Here is a 22,550-nt window from a genome sequence, read left to right on the forward strand (position 1 = left end):
CATCCAGACTGATGCCATTCATCTATACTCATAAAATAAGTAATGGCCACTGGCTATATAATATCATAATGGGGCATTATTGTAGAAGTCTCTAGGGTCTTTTTCCTACTTTTAAAAAAGTCCGGTTGAATTTTTAAAAAACAGCAATCTGCCTTCAGTGTAAGGTCAAAGAAAGGAAAGAAATTTGGATCCAAAAAAAGCCCTCTTCCTTTTTCCACATTCACTGCTATAATTATTGGAGCTAGAAATCACATCAGACATCAAGAAGAGAACTGTTTTATTGCTAATTTGCCACACAGCTATCATTCTCAGGTTGACTGTTCCCAAAATGCCCATTACTTAAAAAAAAAAAAAAGGATCTAACAAATAAGAAATTCTTGCTGATATGTACTCTAGATGTATAGATTAAAAGCCATGAGAGAAAAAAAACAGGTTAATGTTAATACCTTAATGTATTCAATCCATTGCTGCAAGAGAACCTGAACGCCACCTCGAACTCTACTGAAGAGCTGATACAGGAGAGATAAATCTTGAATTCGGTTTTCATCAAGGAGGCTATTTAAACCTGAATTTTGAAACATTTGGTATTAAAAAAGTGAACCAAAAAGATATTTTAATGAAAAATAAGTTATTGTGATACTGGTCTGAACTATGACTAGTCTGTGATTTTAATACAGAGATGTGCTTTGAATTAAACTCAAAGAAACAATCACCTTTCCAAGTGAAAATTAACTATAGGGAACTTTATATAAAAACAAAAATTGTGTAATGGTTTGTACCATTTAGCATAGTAGATGAGATGTATAAACCAACTTATAAAAATTGGTTTACATAAATACACATTATAAATACCTCATATGTGCAACAGCCACATTATATTTGCATTAGTATACACATATATATATTTCAGAGTATTGGATATGGCCTGTGGTATATCAAAAACCATGCATCAATAGGCCAAGTTTAAATGAAGTTCTAAAGTATTTGATTTTCAGAATGAAATAAAAGTGTAACTGCATTAATGTACTAAAATACCTTAAACAAAAGAAAAGATGGCTGGAGAGAAAGGTAAGACTTTTTTGCCTATTTGTAGCATTGTCAAAGTAAAATTCAGGGTATACTCATAGATCACTTAGGATTAATAGAAATGCTTGGTTTTATATGCTAGAAACAAAAACATTTCAGTGCAAAAAGGAATGCATTTCCTTATTACTTCAGTCTTAAAAATTAAATCAAGAGTTCCCCAATTCCCACTGTTTCTTTACTGGAGTTGGTAGTCTCCTCTCATCTCACTCCCTGTATCTTTAAGTTAAGGAAACAGGCACCTCCTGAAAGTTTACTGTGATGAATAGGGAAAAGGGGTTGTGTCCCTCCTCAGAAATGCAGCCACACGCTACCAAACTTTTAAAAGGGCAATCTTTAAAAATTTTTCTACTTGTTTGCTGCTACCATTTTAAAAGTAATCTCTTATTTGTAAATTACCAATTACCTTTCTGAAGAATTGCTGTTAAGTGTTCACCTAGAAGTTGTTTTTCCACAGTAGCAATTAATGACTTTCTACAAGGAAAAAAAAAAGTTTAGAACTATTGACTTTGACTTTCCTGAAAATTTATAGTCTCTCCTGGGGGGAAAAAATCAAATAGCTCATTATATGTTAATTTCAATATTCCTATTCCTATGTATAAATTTATTGTGCTCAGAGTTACTCTACTTTATGACTAGAAGGAAAACATTGCATATTTCAGAATTTGTTACATCACGAAACAAATATTTTAAGGGTCTTGCTATGGCTGGCTTTTCCCAAATTTCTCTGCTTTCACTAGGAAAGTAAGGAATTTATCTGTGCTGCTTACAGGAACTCCTTGCTTGGTAATATTTAGGAAAGCACAGAAATACTTTCTCCTATGAACACCCACTGAATTTTAATCGGCCTGAAGATTTCAAAGATCACATCAGCTTGTAATGCTATTTTTTAATTACATCCTAAACACATACAACCAATTATAAAATCCTTGATTAAATCTAATTAAGTAGGGGAAATAACAACTCGAAGGTTGCATTATGAAAGCGACTGTTAAAGACTCAAGATACCTGAAAACAGTTACTAACATGTTTGGGGATGCCCAAAGTGCCTTAAGTGATTCAACAACACAGGTTAAGGCTATTAGGCTGAGCATGTAATACTTACTGGGTGGTCTGATCTAAGTAAGTAATAAGTCTGTCTGCTTCTTCTTCTAGACGTTTGTTAACATGATGAAGATATTCAGGAACCTACAAAGATAGTTTTTTATATTATTGTTTTCCTCCCCATAAATCATTCAGAAAATGTCAACTCCAAAAGATCCTGGGAGCAGCCCTGTCAAATGTGACAGGGTTGAATCATATGTAAAATTATAGGTAGAGTTTATGATCCAGAATTCTGGCCTTTAAGAAGAGAGAAAAGAAAGGAGCACCTAAGTGAGAGAAAAGCAGCATAATGTTGGGAAGATAAATGCAAAGGGCAGCTTATGTTCAATAAAGTAGGGTCTATTGTGAGACACAGTGGATTTATTAATCATGATTTTTAAATACCTCTCTTTCCTGCATTAATTTTTGGCCTTCGGCTGCGTAAAGTCGGTTAGTTTCTTCCAAAAATCGTTGTTCAAAAGAATCCTGATAAATCTGGGAAGGGATAACAAAATAAAGGAGTTCAATTATCCAATAAATGTTTATTGAATGCCCTTAATGGGAACAGCACTATGAGTTTGGTTTTTATTTTTTGGCCATGCCTCGCGGCTTGTGGGATCTTAGTTCCCCAACCAGGGATCGAGCCTGGGCCCTCGGCAGTGAGAGCGTGGAGTCCTAACCACTGGACCGCCAGGGAATTTCCCTGAGCTTGCTTTTTAAACATCAAATTAGGGATAGCAATCAGCTCTGTAAGTAAGTGAAGTAGTTGACTTACTTGCAAATCAGAGAGCATGCTTAAAAGGCTTCTCAGTAAACTTCTGTCAATTGCTTCACCATTCCTTTCCCTCTCAATCAAAAGAAGAATGCCATCAATTGTCTTATTCTGGACTTTTTGATCACTTATAATATGAGCCCTAAATAACTCCAGTCCCATATCCCTAAAATAAAAAATATATATAATTTAAATTAATTGATGACAATACCACTTCTGGAGAGGCTTAACTTCTCACCACATGTTAGGGTTCCAGGCTTTGAAGCAGCAATTGTAAAAGTATAAAATCCACACATTTAATTTTAAATAACATTATTAGATTAAAGCATACAGGAAACTCATTTTGTCTTTAATGAAAACTGAAGCTAAATTCCCATCTTCCTCCATAACTAAGTTTTACTGTATTATTTTCTTTGGTGGATTTCTTCCTTGGTCAAATCAAGAGGCAAAATTAGTTCAAAGCTATAAAATGGTCTTCACTGTACTGGTAATGAAGGCTTAATTGCTCATTTGTCATCTGGCTTCAGTACTCAAAAATCAGTAAACTCTGATAATTGCTGTAGGTAGATGCTAGGCACATGATGGGGGGAAGAGCTCATTATACTCTTCTGCTTTTGTGTATACATGGAATTTTCCACAATAATGTTAAAAGATAATGAGTGAAATCTTGATCAGCAACAAAATGATGCACACTCAGACAATCCAGAGCAAACTTTAATCCCCTTGGCTAACAAAGAAACTTCTTCATAAGTTATTATATGCCCAGGGAATGTTAGCTATCTCCAATATTAGCAGAGGCAAAACATAATTAACGAGGTAAAACTGCTATAAACAGAAGTCTAGAAGCCAAATATGAGTTTTTAGGAGAATATTCACAGTATCACTCTCTTCTATCAGTGTAATTAAGATTTGACTATGATTTGTTACAAATCTTTTCATAATTTTTTTCTGGTATCCTTACCAAATGGAGGGTAGCATTGAATTTTGAAGAACGTAAGTCCTATCCAGAAACAAAAAAATGCTCCTGATCATGATCTGCCAATGAAAAAAAGAAATCAAACAACTTTTTATATTTTGTGAAGCTGAAATATTTTATAAAACAACATTGCAGGGTTTACTTGTATATATACCAGACTACTAGGATCAAACATACAGATAAACACATCTACCTGAGAATATGCCCACACCATTTTTATTAAACCATTAATAAACGTTAATTCTTGCTGTAGTTTCCAGAAAAAAAAAAAGACACTTAAAATGGTCTATGACTTCTCTGCAATCTGAGAAGCAACTAAAAATAAAAACAGAATAAAGGGGCATACAATTTTTCCTCAGCAACAGTCCTCACAGTGAAACTGCCTTAAATTGTATACATGGAATTTTGGGTGGGTGGGATGGATTTTAAGATTTTTAATTTGCAGAATATAAGGTTTAAAATAATACCAGATTAGGGAAAAAGGAAAAGGTTGTGATCTGAATAATCTAAAATGCAGAACCAATCAGGCACCTTCACAAGTAACCAAATAGCGAGTGGGATAGCCATCAAGACTGACAGGCAAAATGTAACTTTTTTAATGAGATAAATACTTTTTTTTTTTTTTTGAGATAAACACTTTTTGCTTAAGTGTTACAAAAATAAAAATGATCGTAAGGTGCAAGTCATTCTAAAATACTGGTTTACCTGTAACTTGCAGTTTCAAAATAGAAAACTCAACCAAAATTAGTTTCAGTCCCCCCATTGCAAAGCTTATAAAACTAGCATTCCTGTATTTGAAGAAACTTATTTTAACTACAATATTTAGCTGAAATGTAATGCTTTTTCCATCTTACCATCTGTCTGCAATGGTTCTGCCAACATCTATCGATCTTCTTTAGAAAAAGAACACTATCCAATGAATCCGTGAGATATACGTTAAGGATATTTTAAAAGCGCTTAGTACAAGTAATATATGCAACGTAAGAGCACATTTGTCTTAAATACGGAATGCCCTAGGTACTAAATGAAACTAAACAGCACTTAATTATGAAACAAAATGCTACTTCTTAAACTGTAAAAACATGTTAGATCCCACTAAAAAAAAATACCTCCAAAAACAAGTCTTAGTGGGACTTCCCTGGTGGCATAATGGTTAAGAGTGAAGTAAGTCAGAAAGAGAAAGACAAATACCGTATGCTAACACTTACATATGGAATTTAAGAAAAAAAAATGTCATGAAGAACCTAGGGGTAAGACGGGAATAAAGACACAGACCTACTAGAGAATGGACTTGAGGATATGGGGAGGGGGAAGGGTAAGCTGTGACAAAGCGAAAGAGAGGCATGGACAAATATACACGACCAAACTAAGGTAGATAGCTAGTGGGAAGCAGCCGCCTAGCACAGGAAGATCAGCTCGGTGCTTTGTGACCGCCTGGAGAGGTGGGATAGGGAGGGTGGGAGGGAGACACAAGAGGGAAGAGATATGGGAACATATGCATATGTATAACTGATTCACTTTGTTACAAAGCAGAAACTAACACACCACTGCAAAGCAATTATACTCCAATAAAGATGTAAAAAAAAAGAATCCACCTGCCAATGCAGGGGACACGGGTTCGATCCCTGCTCCACTCCGGCAAGATCCCACATGCCATGGAGCAACTAAGCCCATGCACAACTACTGAGCCTGTGCTCTAGAGCCTGCGTGCCACAACTACTGAAGTGTGCACGCCTAGAGTCCATGCTCCGCAACAAGAGAAGCCACCGCAATGAGAAGCCCGAGCACAATGAAGAGTAGCCCCCGCTCACCACAACTAGAGAAAGCCCGCACGCAGCAACGAAGACCCAAAGCAGCAAAAAAAAAAAAAAAAAAAAAAAAAAAAAAAAAAAACCAAACCAAAAAACTGTCTTTGAAAAAAACGAAACAAACAACAAAAAAAAAACAACAAGTCTTAGGGACTTCCCCAGAGGTCCAGTGGTTAAGACTCTGCACTTCCACTGCAGGGGGCACGGGTTCAATCCCTCGTCAGGGAACTAAGATCCTGAAAGCCACTAGGCCAAAACAACAAAAAACAAGTCTTAGATAACTGAGCATTGTGTTTTCAGTTTATTATTTCCCAATTATCTTTCCTCAAAAAGAGTAAAGACATAAAGACATTTTATATATTTACATTAACAGTACAATGTAGATTTGGACCCTAATTAGAGATAAAAAGTCAAATTTTGCATCTTCTTACTCTAGAGGCAAGATGAACAAAAAATAAATCTACAAAACACAGGCATTCCATTTCAAGCTGGGTTTAAAAGTGAGGGACAGAGAGGGAGGGATAGATGAAAATACAAGGTTTTTTGTTTTTAAAAGGATATTCTCTGAACTGATGAATTTGTGCTTTGATGTGATCTTCACAAATCTGTCTCAGCTGTTTGTACAAGTTTGCAGAAATCTTGTAAGAACAGAGATTTTCCACAGCCTGCAAAATTAAACACATACTTTCTTACGGAGTGAATGGGGAGGGGAGGGGGGATTTCTTGATTATTTACATCAAGTTCCTATTATTTGTTATTTCTACCATGTCGGCTTATTAAAAAGGATTATTCGTCCATTTAAAACACAAGGTAAGGGCTTCCCTGGTGGCACAGTGGTTGAGAGTCTGCCTGCCGATGCAGGGGACACGGGTTCATGCCCCAGTCTGGGAAGATCCCACATGCCGCAGAGCGGCTGGGCCCGTGAGCCACGGCCACTGAGCCTGCGCGTCCAGAGCCTGTGCTCTGCAACGGGAGAGGCCACAACAGTGAGAGGCCCGCGTACCGTAAATAAATAAATAAATAAATAAATAAAAAACACAAGGTAAAATAGCAAAATATCAACATGGGTAGTGAACATTTTTCATAACCAGTGTACTATACCAACCCCACACACACACACAAATTAATACATTTATTGTGGCAGTACAGGTTAAGGATGGAGGGAATCAAGCCAAATTCTCACCTTGTGAAGACCAATTTGTAACAACTGCTACATATAAATTCTGTCTTGTTCTTAAAAATGTTAATTGTTTTCATAAGCAGAATTCCATTTTGAGTTTGAAAATAATTTCACCAATTGTTTATTAGATGGGCTGGGTGGTCCAACCACCACTGAAATAAAATTTATTTATACTTTCTTTGGTTTTCCTGAACAGAGCAATGCAGAATTTATTGCAAGCAGTATTATAATGAGTATGATATAATTATACACAGGGATTTTTCTCCAACATTGCAGCTTAAGAATATTTAAATAAATAGAGGTTTTAAAATTTGCACAATGGGATAAACATTAATTACTAAAGAAATACTGAATTTTTACTTCATTCTAATAGTTGAATTGGTCTTTTCTACTCAGATCCCAAAAGGACAAACTTGAGATTTCAGTGAGTTTCTTCTTATGTGCATCAAAAGACTTTCAAATTTAATACAACAGGCATGGTAAAACTCTTTGGATGAACTCTGATATAATCTACAATTTCAACTATTAATGACTTAAGTATAACACCAGGATTTTTTTCTCACCACAACACAAGGCAAAAATTCCATTAAAATTGACTCTAAGGGACCATCCAAGTCCTCTTGGTTGGAGTGGAATTTTATAAATATGTAGCTGGAAGTCATATTCCCAGCATGCACGTCCAGCAAATAAACTAGCAAATGAAAAGAAAGCTTAAAGGAAACCACTTATACCAAAGGAGGAAAGGCACTACACCTTACCAGGAAACAGCACTTAGATATAGCAGCTAAGGAGGAATAAGAAGGCTAAGTCTCTGCTGGCCACCCCTTTCCATGGGGCCTTGGGTCAGGCCACAAATGCCTAAGTGTGTGTTTATGTTTATTTCATGTGCCTGACTGGTTCACATTAGTCCTCTATGGACTCTCTTCCTTCCTCCTTTAGTAGTCTTCTCATTGTATCTTGGTGTTCCTTTTGAGTGACTAATTTTCTCAGCATTTCTCGTTTTCCTGCTTAGATTCTGTCTTTGTATTTCACCTTCTCCACATTTCCCACCTGCAGTACTTTTCCGAGTCCTCCTTCACCATTCCCTTCTGCTGTGTTACTCTTTCTTCCATATATTAGTTCTCATCGCATCTATTTATTTTCTTACACAAGATACCATATTCCCTTACTACTCAGCTAGGTTCCACTTCTTCAAATAAGCTTTCCTTATTTGCCTTGGCTACCAGTGACTCATTTGGCACTATCACCGATCATACCACACTGACTTGTCCCTGAGTCAATATTGTATCTCTTAATGTGTATATCCTGTCCCCCAACTCTCCTTAATGACAGAAAGAGACCATGTGCTCATGTACCTATATGTTCTTTAATACTTTTTGGGCCTTGAACCAGGTGAATATAGTAAATATTCAAAAAACTAATGTAGGGCTTCCCTGGTGGCGCAGTGGTTGAGAGTCCGCCTGCCGATGCAGGGGACATGGGTTCATGCCCTGGTCCAGGAAGATCCCACATGCCGCGGAGCAGCTGGGCCCGTGAGCCATGGCCGCTGAGCCGGTGCATCCAGAGCCTGTGCTCCGCAACGGGAGAGGCCACAGCAGTGAGAGGCCCACGTACTGCAAAAAAAACCCAAAAACCAAAAAACAAACAAACAAAAACCCCTAATGTACCTATAACTAGCAATGTGTCCTGCACACAGAAGGGGCTTACAGCGTAAGGAGAAAACTGGTTGGAAAACATATAATTACAAGATACTGTGTTGGGTGCTATGATGGGGATAAGATAGAGGTGAGGTCCCTAACCCAATCTTTAGGGCAGAGGCAAGTCAGGAAAGGCTTCCGGAGCACAAGTAAAGAGGTGGAGTCCCAAAGACCCAGTGGGAAATAGATAAAGAGCTTATGGGAATAGTGAGAAATTAGAGAATTAAGCTGGTCTTCATATGCATACAGCTTCAGCTATGTTTAGCTGGAGAATGGTTTAAGATATGAGAAGCAACAACAGAAGGAAAGGGAAAGGCAGGAGGATCTAAGGTGAGTTTTGAAGGTCAAGATGGAAGAGAACATCCTGCTTCTCTAATTTAGCCTTGACTGCTTAACATATAGACCAGATCTAGTAATTTCCGTTCCTTAAGAACTTTTCCATCAAGCTCTTCAGGTACCATTTATGGAGAAATCCCATAAGTGGTATAAAAAAATACAAAGGACTGAATGGTATGGTGCATGGTCTACTATCATTTATGTAAATTAAAAAAAAGAAAGAAAATTAATTAAAAAAACCTCCACACAGGGCTTCCCTGGTGGCGCAGTGGTTGAGAGTCCGCCTGCCAATGCAGGGGACGCGGGTTCGTGCCCTGGTCTGGGGGGATCCCGTGTGCCGCAAAGCGGCTGGGCCCGTGGGCCGTGGCCACTGGGCCTGTGCATCCGGGGCCTGTGCTCTGCAATGGGAGAGGCCACAATGGTGAGAGGCCCGCGTACCGCAAAATAAAAACCTCCACACAGTTGTTTTTACACACATGAACCATTTCTGGAATAATACACCCAATTATGTTTGTCAAGAGGGTTATTAGCTGGGGGAGCAGGGTTGGAAGATGGAGTGGAAGTGAAACTTTATTACATGCTCTGTAATACTTTTGGGGCTTTGAACCAGATGAATATTCTAACTATTAAAAAAACTTAAGTACTTGCCTCCCCCAATAAAACCCTATCTTCCCCACCACCATACTTTTTAGCACGGCATTCAAGGCTCAATAGTACCATTATTTTACTCTCATGTCTGTCTATAATCTTCCGTACACCTCGTGATCTAAATACTCTGCTTTGCTCACTTTCAAGCAAGGTTTGTTTGGAGCAATCATGTGTGCCTAAAACAGTGGCTTCCAAAAGTTTTTGACAAGCCACAGTAAGAAATACATTTTATGTCACAATTCATTATACATAAAATTTATGTAATTGAAACAAAATCTTCATGAAACTGTACTTACCATTACTATGTGTGATGTACTCCGATATTTTCTATTTTACCTTTTTTTAAAAATGCTGGTCACAAACTACTAATTTCATGAGCCTACTAGAATATAAGCACCTTAGGGGCAAGGACTAGGTGATCTCTATATGCGCATGGCATTTGTCCAGCTTTGCACACAGTAAGCAGTCACACAGTCACTGATTCAACACAAGAATGGGGTGTTTACTAAGTACTCTGTCCTGTTAGGTGCTGGGATAGAAACATGAATAAGTGTTAAATCACTACTGAGGAGCTTGAGGTAAACTCTATTTTATTCCAGACCTTTGAAAAGCACTTTTAGACATGTATCATTTTACATTTCAGTAAACACTCTGGAAATCCCTAGAAGTTTGATCTGGTATAATTATTACTAATATAACCTTGTTTCACAGATAACTATTTGTATTAAACATTCTGGATAATTCTATAAGTCTCTTAAATAAAACTATCTTTTTACTTAAGCTCCCAATCACTACTGGTTAAATATGCTGCCTTAAATCTTTTTTGCAGGTAGTTGGATATAAGATAAAAACATTCTAATAAGGTTTTAACTTTTAGTCCTCTAAATCCCAGCCCCTTCCCTCCAAAATTCATACATTGCATCAAACACATGTTTGTCTGAAGAAAAAAAAAACTCCTAAGAAAATATAAACGTGTAGCAAATGAAATGCAAAACTATACTTCCTGAAATTTGCAGAATATAAGATTTAGAAACAGCAAAGGCACATAAGCTTGCATTTGGGACGAGGAAAAGAGTGGAAATGAGGGTAAGAAGACTAGAATAAAAAAAATGAAGAGGATTAAAATAAGGATAAAAATACAAAGATGCAAAAATAAATGGTAAGGGAGGAAATCTGGAAAATTTTCTGATTTAGCAACAACAGACACTGAAGAAATTAAATTCCCACCAGGGTGCTGAACTTTGGTCACTGGCCTAACAGGTTGGGGCTTATTTTTCAAACCATAATGTTTAAAGAGAGAAAGAAAAGCATACCACAAAACTTTTCAACAACTGATACAACAATAAAACTCAAAATCATGTCTTTTTACATCTAGTAAAAATGCCTAAAATAAGATAATCAAAATACATCAAAAGCTAAGAATTTGCAGAAAGGAAGCCGAACAATGAAACCTAAATTATTTCTCTTTTTACATCTAGTAAAAATGCCTAAAATAAGATAATCAAAATATATCAAAAACTAAGAATTTGCAGAAAGGAAGCCGAACAATGAAACCTAAATTATTTCTCTTTTTACATCTAGTAAAAAGAGTTTAAATAAGACAAATTATCAAGGACTAAGAATTTGTAGTTGGGATAAATAGCAGGGATAGTATTAACAATTCAGTAAAAACAGGAGTAATAGTAACGTGACAGACTTAGCTTAAACACATCAAAGGTTAAACTTACAGAACATAATACCTAGTCATCAACACAGAATATAATAGCTTGTCACCTCTGCTAAGAATCTACTACCTGCTCTCCACTGACTGCTTAAGAAACCTGATTTTACAATGGAAAATAACCTATACTCAGATGGATGCACTATTTGCTTCCAGTCTTGCGGTCATGTACTTGATGAATGAATCATTAATTGAAAGGCTCCATTATTTAAAATTTATTTCACAAAAAGCTAACCAAACAAGAGTTCTCATTATTAATGATGAAATTATTTTCATCAGAATTGAAGTATGGACTAAGCTTAGCTTCAAAGATAATAGCTAAAAATTTATGCTAAGAATAAATGTAACACTCATACAGAAACCAGCCAGCTCCAAAAAAGGTAGCTGATTTAAAAACACTACACAGCTATTCACACAAGGCTGAGAACATGAGGAAAATAATCCCATTACTTAAAATATCACTTAGTAAAAAAGTCACACACCAAAACCAAGATGCCAACTATTAAGATACTACATATAAAAACAAGACACATTCTTGAGCAGTGCAGAGGGACACTGTTCCTAGAGAGTTCTCTTTTTCTATTATTTTTTCACTTTGGCTAATGATGTTTTCTGATGCATATTTGGGATGTAATCTATTTATCAGCCAGCTGTTCTGGCCCAGTGTGGATTTAGAATTTAAAAACGTGTGGCTTTAGAGATGTATAATAAAACATAATCTTAAAGATACCTTTTTTAAAGACTCAAATACTATTTATCATCATCATCACTGATGACACGGACATACAGCAGGCAGTGTAGTAAGTACTTTTTTGCAGTATTTTATTTACAACTGAACAACCCTGCCATATAGGTAGTCTCCCCATTTTGCAAATGAGGAAACCAAGGCTTAGAGAAGTAACTCACCCAAAGTTATCATGAGTGGCAGATCTCAAATCAAAGGCAGGCTGAACAACTCAAAAGTCAGTGCATTTAACCATACTATCTGTAGTCAATCAAAAACAAACAAGCAAACAAACAAAAAAACCCAAACCAAAACAACATGAACCACTGCCTCACTCTTAACAGGATTTCAAGGTTGTGGAGCAAAGATAATTTTTTTTTTTTTTTGTGGTACCGGGCCCCTCACCGCCATGGCCCCTCCCGCCGCGGAGCACAGGCTCTGGACGCGCAGGCCCAGCGGCCATGGCCCACGGGCCCAGCCGCAACGCGGGATCCTCCAGGACCGGGGCACGAACCAGCGCCCCCCGCAGTGGCAGGCAGACTCCCAACCACTGCACCACCAGGGAAGCCCGGAAAGATAATTTTTAAACTCAGGTACAAGTCACACTTTTTTTTTTTTTTTTTTTTTTTTTTTTTTTGCGCTATGCAGGCCTCTCACTGCTGTGGCCTCTCCCGCTGCGGAGCACAGGCTCCGGACGCGCAGGCTCAGCAGCCATGGGTCACGGGCCAGCCACTCCGCGGCATGTGGGATCCTCCCGGACCGGGGCACGAACCCGCGTCCCCTGCATCGGCAGGCGGACTCCCAACCACTGCGCCACCAGGGAAGCCCCAAGTCACACTTTAAATCACTTTTAAAAGACAACGTTTACTTATTGCAAATATACTCAGAACAGCACATTCTTTTCTAGAAATTAAAAACTTACGAGGTAGTATATGCAATCCACACTAGGGAAGACTTCCATGCTTAAGCCTTAAAGCAAAATGGTTTTTCATTCATAGAAAAAAGTTCTGCATAGACATATGCCAAGTAAGTATTTACTTCAGGGACGGGGGCGTGGGGTGTGTGCTGAGGAGTTTGGAGAACTTTTGTTTGGTACACTACATACTTCTATATTGCTTCAATTTTAGAAGAGTACTTTTAAATTACATTTCAACCTGTTAAAAATCCAACAAGCACCTGAAATCCAGATGGTATGAAATAATTTTACTCCCTTTATCCTTTTATCCTCTTTTTTGAACTTGAACACCTCAAAATAATCTTTCTGAGAACAATCCCAAGGAGCATTTATAAAATTAAGGTCAAAAACAGCAAAAGAGCTAGAAACAAATGCTTTTGAATTTATTATTACAGAAGTAGGAAAGTATTATGAAAAATGCAAAGAGTGAAAAGTTGTAACACTGACTTTAGGCTAAAGAAATGCAACTGAACAACAGCAGGTAAAGAATTCTGAAGTACAATAAAGGAAAAACAAAAAATGTGAGCTATGAGCTCTTGAAACACAAAGGGATTTAACAGAATCAACTTACCAGGAAAAATATTTTTTTAACCCAAAAGCTCTAGAAAAATATTCAAGGTAAAGTAAATAGGGTTCGTTAGCAACTACAATCAATATGTTATAAATATGGGGACTTCCCTGTTGGTGCAGCAGTTAAGACTGAGTTCCCAATGCAGGGAGCCCAGGTTTGATCCCTGGTCAGGGAACTAGATCCCACACGCATGCTGAAACTAAGAGTTAGCATGCCACAACTAAAGAGCCCGTGAGCCGCAACTAGGGAGCTTGCCTGCCGCAACTAAGACCTGGAGCAACCAAATAAATAAGTAAATAAATAAATAATTTTTTTTTAAATGTCAGAAATATGTAAAGTAACACATTACTGAAATTAAAGATGCTGTATGCCAGCAAATCCAAAGAAACACCATATACAAGCACGAATGAAAAAAATTACCTTCTTTTTTTAAAATTTATTTATTTATTTTTGGCTGCGTTGGGTCTTCATTGCTGCGTGCAGGCTTCTTCCTAGTTTCAGCGAGTGGGGACTACTCTTCGCTGCAGTGCGTGGGCCTCTCATTGCTGTGGCCTCTTCCGTTGCATAGCATGGGATCAAGCACACGGGCTTCAGTAGTTGTGGCATGGGGTCTCAGTAGTTGTGGCGCACGGGCTTAGCCGCTCTGCGGCATGTGGGATCTTCCTGGACCAGGGCTCAAACCCGTGTCCCCCGGGTTTCCCTGGTGGGGCAGTGGTTGAGAATCTGCCTGCCAATGCAGGGGACACGGGTTCGAGCCCTGGTTTGGGAAGATCCCACATGCCGCGGAGCAACTAGGCCCGTGAGCCACAACTACTGAGCCTGCGCTCCGCAACAAGAGAGGCCACGATAGTGAGAGGCCCGCGCACCACGATGAAGAGTGGCCCCCGCTTGCCACAACTATAGAAAGCCCTTGCACAGAAACAAAGACCCAACACAGCCAAAAATAAATAAATAAATAAATAATTTTTTTTAAAAAAAGTAAGAAGACCCAACTGTCTTTAAAAAAAAAAAAACTCATGTCCCCTGCGCTGGCAGGTGGATTCTTAACCACTGCGCCACCAGGGAAGCCCCCCAAAATTACCTTCTTTGATGACAAAGTTTCTTTTCCTAAAGTAAGACTATTTGCTTCAAACACTGCACTACAGAGGTATGTGAAGTGCTGTGGTATATTAGTGAAAGTGCACTGGACTAAAAACTTGGGCATCTCGGTTTACGTCCCCTGCTCTGCCAATACATGACTCTAGACTTTGGAGTCCCTGAGACTCCATTTCCTCATCAATAGAATAGGGATGATAACTACTACCTTATCTACTTCACAAAGGGTTTCTATAATGCTTAAATGAGATAATCCTACTTTGTAGGCTGTCACATACACTATACAAAGAAAAGATACTGGACCACATAATCGCTTAAGGCCTTTCCAACTGTCATTCAACTTTTATTACTGTACAACTCAGGAGCCACATGTGCAATATACCAACATAGCCAAATGAGGTGGGCTTATCCTTAATACCTTAGTACTACTACTGACTACTACCTGACACTTACATAGCATTATAATGCTTATAATATTACACAGCATCATTACTATGTATTCGGCACCGTTCTGTTTGGCATGCATTGACGCATTAAATTTAAACAGCAACAGAAACTGGTGATCTCAATTGACCTATTACAAGTGAAAAAGTCATACTGTGCCTTATGAAAAAGTTTAACTAGTGATAACATCAACTTATATTTCTATCGTAGTGCTTCAAGGTGTTTTTCACAAGCATCTTATTTGAGTCTTATAAGCAACGCTGTGAGGTAGATAGAGCAGGAGTTCTTCCCCCATTTACAAAGGAGGAAACAGAAGCTGAGAGAGGTTTAGTACCTTGCCCAAGACCACAAGGGTAATAGAGCCAAAACTAGATCCCTTTGTCTTTTGACTCCTAATCCACTGTTTGTCCATCACCAAACTATCTCTACAACTAAAATGAATAGATGAAAACTACAAATTCTGATAAACTGAACCAACATAATTTCTTACAAAGTACTCATCAATACAAAAACTCAAGCCATTGGATTTTTTTTTTAATATGAAACTGCTGACTCTATAATGGAAAGTAACTTCTTGAATTGGTTGTGGCAAAAATACAGTAGGTCAAAGTATCTTGGTAGCAAGAAGTCTAAATCAGGAATTGCCCTTAATTGTATATTTACGTTCAACACTTCAAATACAGATCCATTTGTTAAGCAAAAGAAACAAACCTGAACCTCAGACCAAGTTGCTGAACTACAACCTGCTGATCATTTTTGGGCTAAGGTATGTCTTGTAGACCAGGAGAAAAGACAAACATAAAGAACAAGAGAAAGAAATGGCAAAAGTATGCTAACAGCAAAGACGGAGAATAAAGTATATGGAGAATATCTGCATTTCTTGAGGGCTTTCCTATATATGTAACACCACTTAGCAAGAAGTATCACAACAGAACAACATGTCACCAGAAATCATCTTTGGGATCCAGGCTATAGGATTCTATTATAGGTCAAACTTATTACAGCTAGGTACTCCTAACTGTAAATCCTAATTAGAAGGGTCCAAGATAAGCCCAATTTATACCAATAAGACTGTACCCATAGTTTATGTCAGAACATATGGTCTGATTATAAAACAGAGCGCATATATTAATCAAGAAATTGTAATTAGAAGGGAACCAAAAATCTACATAAGCACCCATTTCAGAAAGTAAAATCCATATACATTTCACCTCAATTTACGCTAACCAAATCTGGTAATCCAAGTTAATACATACCTGATAGAGTTCTTCTAAATTGTACTTAATCGAAGTACTATTCTGGATAGCTTCCACTGCTTCTTTCAGTTTCTGCCATGTTTCATCTGTGTAGTTTTCTGGTAATTTAGGCTTATCTAGATGATATGTAAAAGGTTGATAATCAGAATAATATGTAGGATATAGTAATGAAAAGATCCACAAAATACTAGTATTACTGCTCTTTAAGGGTAAATTGTTATAAGTATTATATCTAACTATTAAAGTAACCATTATATTTAGGCTTAGTATAAAGAATAAAATTTGAAATGCCAGAATACTGTGTAAGTCATTTTGACTCACCTATTAAAACTGAAGGTGAGGGTTTTTTCCTGCTATTGACTGAATTGCTTCAAAAAATAAAAATTCAAGAATGACAAACAAAAAATGAACAATCCTGATCCTATTCCATCATGTGCAAACCAAAGTCAACATGAATTTTGTACCTGAAATGTAAAATACTGAGTGCCTACTATGTACAAGGTACTTTATAAACATCTTAATTTTCCTAATAATGTCCTAAGGAAAGTATTATTATCCTTATTTGGCAAATGAGGCTGGAAGACTCATTTAGTAAGGCTTGCCCAAGGTCACCATAGCTAGTCAATGGTAAAACTGGGATTCTAACTCAGGTCTGTTTGACCCCCTTATTTATGTAGCATCTACAGGAATGGAGAGAAACATCTTAATTCATGTTTTGATTTAAACTGCATTTATGAGCAGAGTAAAATATTAAAAAATTAAAACATCCAAACAACTCCAGAACCTATGTAGCACTTTCAGAATGGAAAGGTACATCTTAATCCAGGCTTTAAACTTCACTGACCAGCAATGAGGCTTTTTTAAATTAAAACATCCAGATACCTTAATAATGTGTTTTTATTTTGGGAGGGGGAGAAAAAAACCCAAACAAAATCTCTGAAACCGGTATACAAATGCAATTAGGGTCATAGCTCATCTCTTTAAAAAATCCTTGGGTATTAAATTGATATATTTTAAATAAAACAGTGAACAAATTAGTCAATTACAATTCATATTTACTTTAGAAAACTCTACTATTAAATCAAAAAGATTACAACCCTTGAGAGCCTGGAGGTGGGAGAGGAGTGATAGAAAAAAGAAAAGGTTAAAAATAAACAACACTATACTCTGCTTAGAACAAAATAGAGCATATTACTGATTTCCACACTAATGTTGAAAATACAAGCATGGATAATCTAATTTTCTCAATACTAATATTTAGCCACAAGGCACTGTTCTGGTAAATATTACTTTAGTTCATTCATTTTACTTGCCCATTTAATAAACATTCTAGCATCCACTACTTGCCAGTTCAGAGTGTCGAAAAAGTCAGAGAAACAGAAACACACTCAAGAGATTAAAAAGTAATTCAGCTCAATTACATTTAAAAAAATTGACTTTACATTTGCATCAATGCATTCACAGTACTCTCAAGCACATATCTCAAAAACTTGAAATGAACAGATTTTCGTAAAAGTTGCAGGTCAGTACTTTAAGACCCATTTCAGTGATTTAAAAAAAGATGTAGTAATTGTTCCTATCTTTAGACTAGTGGTACACAGAGTTACTACTGTGTATACACAGTATTTTCACTTCCAAACCCTACCTTTGGAAAGAAATGAAGAGATCATAAATACTTTTCTCCAACTATTGCTTCCACAATGAGTTTCAAGAGTGTAGTATCAACATTATAAATCTAACTATAAGTCTTCTTTGAACATGAAAAAAATCACTAGTCCTACCTGCATTTCTAGGGACTAGATAACGTGGCCTACTGAAGGATAAAAATAAAAATCCCAGCAGTGCCAAGGTTCACTATGCACCTGAAATAAATAAACCTTTTTAGAATACAAATTTCTCACCTGTAAAATCCGGATCAATCATATCGACTGTCAGTGTTATAAGGCATAACAGATTAGATACAATAGGCTGAGACAGACCTCAAAATACTGCACAGAAACACCTGGTGTCTGCTTCAGCACAAGGATACTAACCACCCCCGGAAAATGAACCCTCCACCCAAAAGGGACCTCCCTCCACCTCATTGATTATGCATAAAACATTAGGCCACCTCTATACTGTTTAATATATTAACAGAAATAGAACACGTGACCACTCAAGTGTCAAATCCTTAGGTGATTATGGATTTTGGCCTTGGTTACCTTTAAAATTCTTGATCACTAACTTCTTAGCAGAGCCAGGCTTGCTGTTAGCAAAGCTAGAGACGGTGGTAGAAGATTTGGCTAGGCCGTTTGCGTGATGCACCGAAGCCACAGAAGAGATTAATATACTCTTATTTTTAAGTTGCTGCTGCTGAGATGTTGCAGCAGTTGGTGAAGATGAGGAGGAGGAGGAGGAGGATTCCTCAGCCATCTTCGCATCAAACCCTACAAACTCCAGGGTGTCTTCAAAACGCAGCTTCTTCTGTATCGGTACGTGGCTGGGAGCAGCCACTGAAACCCCCAGGCAGGAGAAGGACGAGGTTGAAGGGGATGCCGAATCCCTGGGTTGTAAAGGAGTGGAAGAGGAGGGAGAGGTGGAATCAAAGTCTTCTCTCTCGTTACTACTGTTACTGCCGCTGCTGCTGCTGCTGCTGTTTAACTTTCTCTTCTTGGCAGAGGTGGGCGGAGTGGTGCTGGTATTACCATCAGTGGCAGATCTGACCTCCTGAGCAGCAGCAGCAGCAGCTGAGGGATTGGGGGAAGAAAAACCTGTTGGAAACATGAAAATAGCGGGGTCAACAGGCAGACGAGCATCAAAAACCTACGTTTATATGCCTGAGTGCGTGTAGGAGAAAAGGTGGCAATGCTAGAGGGGGAAGGGAAGAAAGAGAGGAGAAACACAGAGGACGAGAAGGAAAGTGAAGGGGGGGCTCCACCGGGGGAATGGGAGGGTTTGGGAAGGAGGATAGGCTGACACCAGGAGTGAGCAGAACAAGGGGGGAGAGCGAATGAGGAGGCAGACAGGTAAACGGCCGTGCCGTCCCCCTCCCCTGCTTTTCGGTCTCTCTCCCCCCTTTCTGCAGGAGCGACTCAGTAAGTCTGTGAGGCTGCAGCTCCTCCTCCTTTTCTCCCTCTCTCTGGGAGGGGAGATGCCGTGGTTGGGGGGAGGGGGGAGGGGGAGAGAACCGGAGCTTGTTATTGTCAATAGCACAAGAAGCTAAAGATGGCGCCACTTCCGGTCACGCGGCGGCGAGGGAGGGGCGGTGTTAGTCCGCGAGAGTGGGGGGTGGAGAGCAGCACTGCAGGCGGCCGGGGGGCGGGGGAGCTGGCTTGTAGGGAGGCGGCGGGAAAGGGGCCGCTGAGGCGCCCGAGACGCTCGCGATTGCTCTCCCTCCGCCTCCCTCTCCCGCTCCCCTTCCCAGGCAGCACTCTCCTCCCCCGGCCCACCGATTACCTCCACCCCCTCCTAAATGGTCCCGCGGGAAGCTTCGCGCCGCAACGCCCTTACCGGAAGTGACTGAGCAGACACTTTTCATAGCGCCCAGATCCCGAAGCCCCCAGGTCCGCAGGACTTGAGTGGGGGTGGGGTGGGGGAGGGAGAAGGGGGGGCAGAGAAGTGGAAAGGGAGGAGGGGGCGGGCCTTCGAGACACCTTCGGAGCTCCTGATTGGAGCTTCCTGAACGCGAGGCGGGCAGGGAGGGGTGGTGGCGGGAGAAGGAGCGGGAAGGAGCCTGAAGGGGAGGGAAGGTGGTGACGGTGAGGGGCGGGGTGAGCTAGCTGGGAAAAAAGAGGGAGGGAGTAAAAGTAAGGGAACGGAGAATGGAAACTTTGAAAGCGATAAAGGAATAAGGAGGGGTTGCAAGGCGAGAGGAGTAACCCGAAATGGAGGAAAATAGAATCATGCCATTATGCCTAATGCTAGGGAGGAATGTCATGATGTTAAGATAGGAAAGGAAAAGAAAAAGAACTTATAAATGAGTTTTTCATTCGGTTGAGCTATAAATTGTTTCTATTTTATGTCAAGGACACAGCTGACCCAATACTGAGTGTTTTGATACCTTTCTCAGTAATGTAGTTGCAAATCCTCCTTCTTACCAGGAGCATTTTCTAAGATGGCTGGCTAGAGTTAAGGGTGCATTCTTTTTTTTTTTTAATTAATTTATTTTTTGGCTGCGTTGGGTCTTGATGGTGGCTTCTCTTGTTGCGGAGCACGGGCTCTAGGCACGCGGGCTTCAGTAGTTGTGGCTCACGGGCTCTAGAGCACAGGCTCAGTAGTTGTGGTGCACGGGCTTAGTTGCTCCATGGCACGGGCTTAATTACTCCATGGCATGTGGGATCTTCCCAGACCAGGGCTCATTACTCCATGGCATGTGGGATCTTCCCAGACCAGGGCTCGAACCAGTGTCCCCTATATTGGCAGGCGGATTCTTAACCACTGTCCCACCAGGGAAGCCCGATTTAAGGGTGCATTCTAAGGCCAAGAAACAGGAAGGTAACTAACACTTCTCCCTAACACAATTCCCAGGACCAACCCCAAGCCCCATCAATCATTAACTCAGTAATTTACAGACTAAACAGAGCCACTTGTTTTACCAAATCCTGGTTCATACGTTTTGTCTCAAGACGTTTTAGGACAACAATATTGGCAAAAGTCAATCTTTTCTACCAATATAGTACATGAGTGCAAATTTTAAAACGAAGTAATCCTAAGAACAAACCTCTAAATTTGGTTAAATTAGCAACAATAAACCGTGTAAATCCCCTGTTGGGAGTTTTTATTTAACCTGAGGGTATTGGGGGGGAGGGGATGTAGGCGAACACAATGTCAAATAAAACTAAATTTGCCAACCTGTTGATCTTTCTAACTGCGGAAACATTCAAGGAGCATGTACTGAAAGACTCTGTATGCCAGACACTATACCAGGTCCTGCCATCAAGAAGCCAGAGGGAGAAGAGTCTCAAAACTAATTTCTATAACAGTACTATAACCAACGTACAAAGTGCTGCGGCAACAGGTGAAACAAGACATTTGAGAGAATTCTGGAATAGTCAGGAAGAGCTTCACAGAGGAATTGAGGTTTATGCTGGGTCTCAAAGAGGAAGTTTCCAAAAAGACAAGAGGAGAGAGGGTGAAAGGCATCCTGGGCAGTGGAAACGGGCAAAGCAGGGAGTTGTGAAAGGGCCTGTCCTGTTTATGGAAAAATGGAAAGTGCAGTGAGGCTGGAAAGTAGTATGTCTGGTTGAAAGTAAGAAAAATGAGGCTCAAGGATGCCTGGAACATAAAGCCAAAAATTTTGGAGTCTACCCTGTAGGGTAGGGTAGATGGTATGGAGACCAAACTGGGCTTTTAAAAGCAGGGTAGTGACAGGATTATGGATGGAGTAAAAGCAGTTTGTATTGTATAGTTTGAGATAGACAAATCAGAACCCTAAGAATAAATCAGTTTTCTTAATTTTGTTTACACAGGTCCACTTTTTATTTTCTTGAAAAGTCCTTGGTTAAAAGCAAATCCTCCTAGAAAAGGCACCAACTTGGGCCACTATGAGCTTTGTGCTGTTTGATGACAACAGGCTGAAAGCAAGGCTCTAATGGAACTAAGGCCCCAGGGCCACAGAGAAGAGAGATAAGAGGCCTCAAAGGGGGAAGATGGACTCCTACCTGTTTCGAATGAACCATGTTGTTGTTCCTGTCCAAAATGAGACTGTAAACTCTTAAGGCCAGGGAAGATATCCGAAAATATTAAACCCTCTTTTATTCTGTCTCACATTTCACACGGTGCTGAACAACTGTGTAAATTCAGAGTAAATACTTACTGAATTGAGTATTTCATTGAATGAGAATAAAATAATGCCATGTCTTCATAAGGGAGGATTAACTGGCTACTTTTCAGGACAATGATAAAGGTTGTTCTAATTCATGTACTTATATTCCTTAGAAGGGTGTATGGATGGGCCAGCTGATAATGGCCCAAAGTGGTACCCTTTCTAGGAGGATTTGTATTTTAACCAGGGACTTTTCAAGACCAAAAAAAAGAAAAAAAAAAGTAGGCCTTGTTCTAATTCATGTAATTATATTCCTCAGAAGGGTGTATGGAAGTGCTAGCTATTTTAAAAATTACAAAAATTAGTGCCATACAAAGATAAACTTTTATACTAACATACAGGATAGCTGAATCCTGTTAATATTCAACTACGTGGTAGTAATCATAGCTCCCAATCTGA

General features: G+C 39.1%; 1 protein-coding gene across 3 annotated transcripts in view; it reads right to left on the reverse strand.

Moving 5' to 3' along the window:
• Positions 1-19,947, reverse strand: part of CUL4B (cullin 4B) — a 35,063-nt gene extending 15,116 nt beyond the window's left edge. Inside the window, exons 1-11 of one of the 3 annotated variants that reach the window (XM_032620429.1) lie at positions 19,838-19,947; positions 18,550-19,098; positions 16,349-16,464; positions 6,284-6,387; positions 4,769-4,838; positions 3,900-3,973; positions 2,942-3,104; positions 2,572-2,661; positions 2,189-2,271; positions 1,490-1,557; positions 447-565 (exon numbers count right to left, since the gene is read on the reverse strand). In XM_032620429.1, coding sequence (XP_032476320.1) covers positions 447-565; positions 1,490-1,557; positions 2,189-2,271; positions 2,572-2,661; positions 2,942-3,104; positions 3,900-3,973; positions 4,769-4,838; positions 6,284-6,387; positions 16,349-16,464; positions 18,550-19,098; positions 19,838-19,865 — 1,464 coding nt within the window. In that variant the 5' untranslated portion in view covers positions 19,866-19,947. Of the gene's footprint in view, positions 1-446; positions 566-1,489; positions 1,558-2,188; positions 2,272-2,571; positions 2,662-2,941; positions 3,105-3,899; positions 3,974-4,768; positions 4,839-6,283; positions 6,388-16,348; positions 16,465-18,549; positions 19,099-19,783 lie in introns of all 3 variants that reach the window. The other 2 variants (XM_032620427.1, XM_032620428.1) reach the window with 2 other exon arrangements.
• Positions 19,948-22,550: the final 2,603 nt, after the last annotated feature.

The sequence above is a fragment of the Phocoena sinus genome, chromosome X, assembly GCF_008692025.1.
Source record: "Phocoena sinus isolate mPhoSin1 chromosome X, mPhoSin1.pri, whole genome shotgun sequence".
In the NCBI taxonomy this organism is placed as follows: Eukaryota; Metazoa; Chordata; class Mammalia; order Artiodactyla; family Phocoenidae; genus Phocoena; species Phocoena sinus.